The 8616-nt window shown below is 32.5% G+C and overlaps 1 protein-coding gene across 2 annotated transcripts in view; it reads left to right on the top strand.

The window, feature by feature from the left end:
* The window catches only part of LOC117178139 (protein germ cell-less), a 175267-nt gene that overhangs the window by 138005 nt on the left and 28646 nt on the right, over positions 1-8616 (top strand). Inside the window, exon 7 of one of the 2 annotated variants that reach the window (XM_033369399.1) lies at positions 547-963. The exons of the other annotated variant lie outside the window; for it this stretch is intronic. Coding sequence (XP_033225290.1) covers positions 547-553 — 7 coding nt within the window. The 3' untranslated portion in view covers positions 554-963. Of the gene's footprint in view, positions 1-546; positions 964-8616 lie in introns of those variants that run through there. 2 annotated transcript variants of the gene reach the window in all.

Below are 8616 nucleotides of genomic sequence, written 5' to 3'. Positions count from 1 at the left end.
CATATATCTAGTCGGGAGTGGTGCTGACTGAAAACAGATGATTTGGAGCGAATCGCGCGCCATATGTTGGTCATTCTAAGGACTTATTGAACTACCCTCGTAATTAAGAGATAGCTGTAAGAAAATTCTGTAAAATATTGAAGTGTAAGCAAGTCAATTTTTTAAGGCCAGCAGGCCGAAAAATAAACGTTTATCTATCTACTAAGTGGCCCAGAAACAGAAATTTTATTATCACCAGCATAAAGGTGAATTTTACAGTAGCGTAAAATAGCTGAAAAGTCGCATGCGAACACATTAAACATTTTTCGGCCAAGCTTTGATCCCCGGGGAACCCCACTCATTACCTCATTTCAGTCAGAGCGAAGACCTTCACTGTTCACTACACATTCTAAGCGAATGCTTAAATAAGACTTGAACCAATTAATGGCACTGTTAGAGATATTAAGGTTCTTTAACTTTTGGATTGAAAGGTCATGGTTAACCAACTCGAACGCTTTAAAAAGATAAAAAATACAGCAATCGTTACTTCATTTTTATCTATTGCAGCTTTTAAATCAGCACTAAATTTGAGGGAAGCAGTGATGGTGCTGTGCTTCCTTTGGAATCCAGACTGAAAAGGATCAATCAGGTTATGCTTAACCGAATATTTAGTTAGCTGTTTATCCACTATTTTCTCCAGAGATTTGGCTAATGCACTAAGGATAGAGATAGGACGAAAATCTGTTGAAGGATGAGTGATCTTGGGTATAGGGTGAATCTGCGCTTGCTTCCAACTATTGGGGAAAATCCCAAGCTTTACACAGCAATTGTAAATATAAAGTAGAACAGAAAGGATCACGCGGAGAGAAAGTTTCAGCATTTTAATCGAGATACCATGAATGCCGATAGAAATAAGGAATTGTAGAAAAATTATTTTTTCTGTCTTACGGTCACAGCAAAATAAAAACAAATTAGAGCTATCAATTCAACTTCATTTATTTTTAGAACAAAAACTTAAATCTTCGACGACGGTTCGGCATCACTGCGTGCCTTTTTCAGAGTATCTTAGTTTAAAACGACAGTAAGATCTTTCACAGCCAGAAGGTCAATCCGTGTACCAGACATTGCGGAGTGGTGCATAGATCTATGTGGAACTATAGATAAACCAACTGAATTGATCAAAGACGTAAGTTAATTGGATTGGTTGGAGCGAATATTTAAGTTCGTATTAAAATCCCCTGTAATTATAACATTACTATAAATAAGCGTGTAATCAGAAAGCTGCGTCTCAAATTGATTACCAAACCCAGCATTGTGTGGTTTATAAACAACCCCAAGAAGTATACGTTCACGAGATTGAAAAACGTCAATAATTAAAAATTCAGTATCCGGCACATAGGTTTCAGTACTGACATGTAAGATCTTACCATTTAAATCATTATGGACATATACGCGAACCTCACCACCTCTACGAGACTTCCTATCTTTTTTGAAAAGTGAATAATTATTAAGACTAATATTTGATGAACCAAATTTAGCCTTGAGCCAAATCTCAGAAACAGCTATAATATGAAACGATCTCTGACCAAAATAATCACCAAATTCATCAAAACGAGCTGGCGGAGATTGAGCATTGATATGGCATATATTAAACAGACAGTGCCATATATAGGGCAACTTACAAAAAAGAGCCTTTTAGTTCACACCGTAAACAAAGCGAGTTGCAGAAAGAAGGTTAAGCTCCTAAGTTTTTAATTTCAATTGTTTAAATAAGTAATATTTCTTTCCAATTTACAAAGCAACATAGGAAAGAGTCATCGGGTAGAAATTCTTATTTGATTCCGTAAACAAATTGAATCTTAGAAAAAAAGGTCAAACTCAATTTTTAAATTGAAATTGTTTAAATAATTAATAGTTCTTGTAAATTTGCAAAGCTACATAGAAAAGTGTCATCGGGTAGAAATTCTTAGTTTACTCCGTAAACAAATCGACTTGTAAAAAAGGGCAACCTCTTAATTTTTTAATTTAAATTGCTTAAATAATTAATATTTTTTGTAGATTTACAAAGAAACATAGAAAATAGTCATCGAGTAGACATTCTTAGTTTACGCCGTGAACAAATTGAATTGTAGACAAAAAGTTTAACTTTTAAATTGAAATTGTTTAAGTAATGAATAGTAATTGTAAATTTACAAAGCAATATAGAAAATAGTCATCGAGTAGACATTCTTAGTTTACGCCGGAAACAAACTGAATTGTAGATAAAAAGTTGAACTCTTAATTTTTAAATTAAAATTGTTTAAATAATTAATAGTTATTTTAAATTTACAAAGCTACATAGAAAAAAGGCATCGGATAGAAATTCTTAGTTCACTCTGTAAACAAAATTGACCGAGAAGAGAGGGCATACTCTGAATTTTTTAATTGAAATTGTCTAAATAATTATTAGTTCATGTAAATTAACAAAGCTACATAGAAAATGTTATCGGGTACACATTTTTAGTTCACTCTGTAAACAAATTGTCTCGTAGAACTAGGGCAACCTCTTAATTTTTAAATTAAAATTGTTTAAATAATTAATAGTTCTTGTAAATTTACAAAGCAATATACAAAAGAGACATCGGATACACATTCTTAGTTAACTCCGTAAACACATTTAATCGTGGAAAAAAGTTCAAACTCTCAATTTTTTAATTAAAATAGTTTAACTAATTAATATTCATGTAAATATGCAATTTATCATAGAAAAAAATCATCGGAACATTTTTTAAATAATTACAATGTTTGAAGATTAAATAAATGTAAAAAAAGAACCCCACTCGAATTAGGCACGATCGCTGTAACCTAATCAATAGGAATGTTCACATCGATAATGTAAACAGATGCCTCGAGCTTGCCTTAACGTAGTAGAGCTGGTGTAACGCGTTTTAAATGACAATATTGGATTATAACGCAAAAACGACCACACAATGGGAAGCTTGGGCCAACTTTCCAATATAGGATATACGTAAGCAAGTACTTCACAAATTAATTTTTCCTCCACAATGGTACGAATTAATGTATTTTTTACATTGAAAACTCATGAAACCGTTTCTGGTCCGTCTTGATAATGCTGTAACATATTACTTGGAGAACTTGTAAATAAAGATGAAGAAATTACCATTTTTTCTACAATGCTGTTTGTCTCATCGGCTCGTCTATGTAAATGATCAACTAACCCCTAATAATTATGAGCTCTAATTTTTTTGGTTTGTATCTACAGTAACTCATTCTGTATTTTTCCATTTTTGCATAACTATCAACTTCCAACCTTTTTTACTGTGTGGATAAAAGAATAGATAAAACCAGGGTTCAACATTAGCATCCATAGAACTAAGATATTGAAGACTGTCACTTCGCTTATAATATATCTTTATGTAACATTCTGGAATACAACCATCATCAGCTGTTGTAAAAATAGCAGCAACCTCGTTTACCTTTTAGAAAGTGTAACACCTTTGATCTGTACCAGATTTCAGTGAAAATGACAATTGCATTTCCGGTTCAGTCCCTAATGGAAATCTAGACGATTTCTAGATGATATCGTCTAGGAACACATGATCTATAAATGACCCCTTGCTAGATTATAACTAGAAGATTGCTAGTCTCACAAGGGTCAATGTCTATCCGATTACTTTTTTCTATGTTGCTTTGGAAATTTACAAGAATTATTAATTATCTAACAATTTTCATTGAAAAATTTAAAGATTGGCCTTCATTCTACGAATCAATTTGTTTTCGAAGTCAACTAAGAACGTCTATCCGATGACTTTTTTCTATCTTGCTTTGGAAATTTACAAGAATTATTAATTATTTAAACAATTTTAAAGTTTAACCTTCATCCTACGAATCAATTTGTTTTCGAAGTCAACTAATAATTTCTATCCGATCACTTTTTTCTATGTTCCTTTGGAAATCTACAAAAACTAATAATTATTTAAACAAATTTAATTAAAATATTAGGATTTTTCCCCTTTTTCTACAAGTCAATTTGTTTACGGACTCAACTAAGAAAGTCTATCCGACGAATCTTTTTTATGTTGCTTTCAAAATTGAAAGAACTATTAATTATTTAAACAATTTCGATTGAAAAATGAAGAGTTTCGTTTTCTTTCTACGAGTAGGGTCCATTTTTTAACATAATTAACTAAGAATATCTTTCCGATTAGTTTTTCTCTGATTCTTTGAAAATGTACAATTATTATTGAAAAAATGTTCCTCAACCTATTTATAGCTTGGCTATTTTTGAAGGAAGAGACATAATTTGTTTACGGAAGGAAGAGACATAGCTTGTTTACGGAATGAATTAAGAATGTCTTTTTATGATTCTTTTCCACGTTACTTTGTAAATTTATAATAATTATTAAAAGTTTTAACAATTTTCATAAACATATTGAGAGTTCGGGTATTATTCAATTGACAAACACAATTTGTATACGAAGTTAACTAAGACTGTCTTTGCGATGGATCTTTTCTAAGTGATTTATTAAATTTACAAGACTTATTTTAAAGAACTTTCATAAAAAATTTTTAATTCGTCTGTCTTTCAACGAATAGGTTCAATTTTTTTTACTAAGGGGAGTCTAAAATCACTGTATGAATTTTAATACAGTTTAGTTACAATGTGGCTACATACGAGGTTATTCAAAGTACTTGAATTTGCTTAAATATTTTGTTAGATGAGAAGAAAACTGCAGAAAACCACCTCCCGACTTTAGTCGGCTTTTCGAAATTCGAGTACACAACCCGGTCGTATGCCGTATGTCAACGTGCTAGGTGCGCTCGAAGTGGCTTGACATTTGAACTCTTCTCGAGTCGAGATCATTTACTATGTATTTCTATGAAAATTTGTACGCGCCGACGTTTTAGATCTTTTTTCCAAATTTCCATAAAAATGTTTAGTGTTGCACAGTGATTTATTCTGCATCGTGAGAGTTTCCCCATGCGAAGCCGTGTACGAATAGAAGTTATTAAAGTAAAAATGATTGTCATAGTATTTTATTGAACTTCATTTCCAAATAAAATAATTACAAGAGAATCATTGGGTAGTGCGCTTATGGGCTTCTAGTTTGTACTTAAGAAGAGCCTCGTACACAAGAAATCTAAATTCTAAGCGACAGTTTATGAAAATTAAAAACACGATTTCTCAACGAACAAAAAATTATTTTAAAAATTATTGTCTTATAACCTTCATTTTTTAAATTATTAAATTACCATATATAATTCCCTCACACGGTTACTTACACATATAATCGCACGCTTAAGCGCTTTGAAAATCGCACGCCCCGAGGATTCTAACTCTACCTAATCTACCTAAACTAGTGTGACAAAATCTAGCCCTAGTATTGCAAGGCAGCGTCGTACCAAGTCGGATGGGGAGCCCCAACCATCTTCAAGATAAAAGCTGTTGAACTCAATGTTTCTCTAAATATCTTTCTGATGATAATTGAGTAGTTCAAAGGCAAATTGAACAATTTTGAGAGGCTTTAATAGACCATTTTTTATTTATAAAGATTTGAGAATTGTGTTTTAGTTGTTTCAAAAAAGGCTCGATACTTTTTTTCTTTAAATATTTAAAAGACTTATAAAATATTCAAAAGTAATAAACACTAAAGAAATTTCAAGTGCAAAATGCTTTAATACCATTGATGCCATAGAAATAATTTTCTGTTGTAGGAAATCTTTCATAAAATGCACAATTTTCAGTTTATCGCAATTATTTTATCATACTTTCTTTTTCTCAGTTTTAATAGTTGAATTGATTTACTAAAATAGCAATTCAGAATATATGTAAAAAAAATTAAACTTCACTTATATCACGAAGGGCTCAATACTTTTTTTCTTTAGAGATTTAATCCGCTGAATGACTGTTCAAAGCTGATAAAAAATAAAGAACTTTCGAGTTCAAAGACGTTTTAATAACCTCAGTAACAAGAAACCTTTTCTGCTTTTTAAAAACCTCTGTAAAACGCACAGTTTTTGATTGATCTAAAAGAAAAAAAATGGATACCTACTTTGAATATTGCCTATTTCAAAAAGTGCTTGATACTTTTTTTCTTTCGAATAGAAAATACTTTAAAATCAGTAGAAAAATGAATTCTGTAAAGAAAAGTGGAGTGCAAGAACTTGCAGGTTGAAAGTGATTCTCACGGTGGTTGGATGAAAAATATTTGTCTACTTCCTCTTTGCATTGACAATTATTATATTTTTTAAATGTTTAATTGTCAATTTGTTAATTGTTCTATTATATCATGAAATACATTCTTACTAAACTTAAATTTTTTTTTACTGAATTCCTTTTCCTTAAATATTTTGTTTTAAAAAGGCACAACATTTTTTTTTAATATCAAAAAATGTAATAATTGTATTCCTAACAATTTTTTAAACCTTGAAACCTCTTTTTATTCCTCCATATATTTATTTGTTAGTATTTACATAATAAAAAAGAATTAAGCAAGTATATTTTCTACGATTAATGAATTATTTGACTGAAAAACTTCATTTTCCTAATTTTACTAAGAAAAACTTAATTTTATTAAGTTTTTATAAATATACATACTTACAATATCCTCATTAACTCTCTTCTTAATTATTTAACATAGCAACATTATAGGCTCGTTACAGCACGCGGGAAACACTGCATTGCTTGAGGATCCTTTCGTACGAGAATATCATTGTCAATAAAAAATAAGTTGTCATCATTGCCAATACTAAATAAGTTTTAGGCAACAGATTTTTTAACTTTAGAAAAAATGTTAATCTAACCGAATGTAAAAAAATATTTTCCTCAATTAAAAACTAATTCCTATTTCAGCAGGGATTTTTTTCATAATTCTCAATTTTATATTCTTACTTGCTCCCTGAAATAGTACCAAAAAAATTTATGATTTTTGCACCTACAGAGTCAATTTCAAACACCTGATAATTTTTATAGTTTTAAAATTTTTCCGTCAGAATGCAGATGACATAAAAGAAGAAAGCTACATAAGAAGAAAGACTCCCTTCCTACTTCAACCAGGATTCTATTAATAAAAAGCCTCATTTGACCGTTTTTTTTACACTTGCATTTCACTTGATGCCATCGCGGATAAACTAAATGGAAAAATGGAACGAGCCCTAAATGCATGTATCCGTTTTATTTGTAATTTACTTAAAAATGAACATATTTCTTCATATCGACAAAGAGCTGAGTTTCTGACAGTGTATAAAAGAAGGAAATTTTTCATGGGATACCTATTATACTCTATATTCGCAGGAGAACCCTCAATACATATTTGAATTATTCACCTTTGTCGATGCAGATCCCAACCAGGCAAGTCTTCGTGATCGAGGTTTAGTTCTTAAAATTGCAAAATGCAAAAGTCGTTTATGATAAAGGGTGGCCGCCTGTGGAATAAACTTCCCCCTTATATTGGAGAGTCTTCCTCACAGCATTATTTCAGGAACAGTTTCTTTAGATTTTTATCAGAAGATATGAATGCTTTCCTCGAAATCACACATTGGTAAAGACTTTTCTTTTTCTGTTTTACATTTTTTCCTTAATTTTCATTTACGTCTGATTACATTGACGCTGGTGGCTATTCCAATGTTCAAGTTACTGTGCTTTTATACTTCCGAAGCCATTACTTGTTGCGTAACATAGTCTCGGACATACCTATCAACATATATTACGGAAAAATCATAGGTGTAGATTAGCTTAGTACTTCTTTCGATTATGTTTCTATCTGTGTTTATTTGTATGTATGTTTGTATATGTATGTACGTGTGTACATGCGTGCACATACACAAACACACACACACACACATATATATATATATATCTTTTCTTTAACCTGCCCAGATAACAACATGCGCGCACGGTGCCACGCACCGTGCAGACAAGAGTGCGAATAAACTGTCACGTGTGTCACGCAGATCACCAAACAGATGTGTCCGCATATGCGTGACATATGTGTCGCACCACGCGCGACTCGCACGCGTGCCGATACAGACTTTTTAGCATAAATTGCTCCGATCCAGAAATCACAGCAATCAACCCGTTTCTTATTGATTTCTTCTTGTAAACGTTTGAACGATTATTTAAATCTAACATAGTTAACTAAGCCTAACAGTTGGCAGTTACAATAGATGTGTATTATATTTATATATATATATTCGGTTTTGATTCCTCTAGAATCAAACCGAAGGGCCTATGACAAAGCCACCGAACGCGGCCTCGGGTTGCGGATAGAGGGTTCCTGTACCAAGGGTTTCTACTGAATATGGTTACAAAAATAAATAGGCAGTCGCGGACAATTGTCCAAGGGTGGTCCCGAAGGAATTAACCCCCAAGCGGAGGTGTGAAAACCGTGCCGAAAGCTGAACGGCACCTGGGTCAGGTGTCTAGAACGGTGACTCTGGGATACCGGGCGACCTCTCAGAGTAAGCAGCCTTATCCTTGCATGCGGGGCTCTACAAGGATGGACGAACCCCTTTCCCTAGATTCTCGTGGGAACTACTACATCACATCTGGCAGGAATTTTACCGCCAAGGTTCGAAAGTTCGCGCGCGAACTCCGGACTCGTTATCACACACTTAACAAGTCAAAGCTGCTGACCA

This window comes from Belonocnema kinseyi, chromosome 8 (assembly GCF_010883055.1).
Source record: "Belonocnema kinseyi isolate 2016_QV_RU_SX_M_011 chromosome 8, B_treatae_v1, whole genome shotgun sequence".
NCBI classification, from domain to species: domain Eukaryota; kingdom Metazoa; phylum Arthropoda; class Insecta; order Hymenoptera; family Cynipidae; genus Belonocnema; species Belonocnema kinseyi.
The sequence above is the reverse complement of the archived record's forward strand: the minus strand, read 5'-3'. Positions and strand labels throughout refer to the sequence as shown.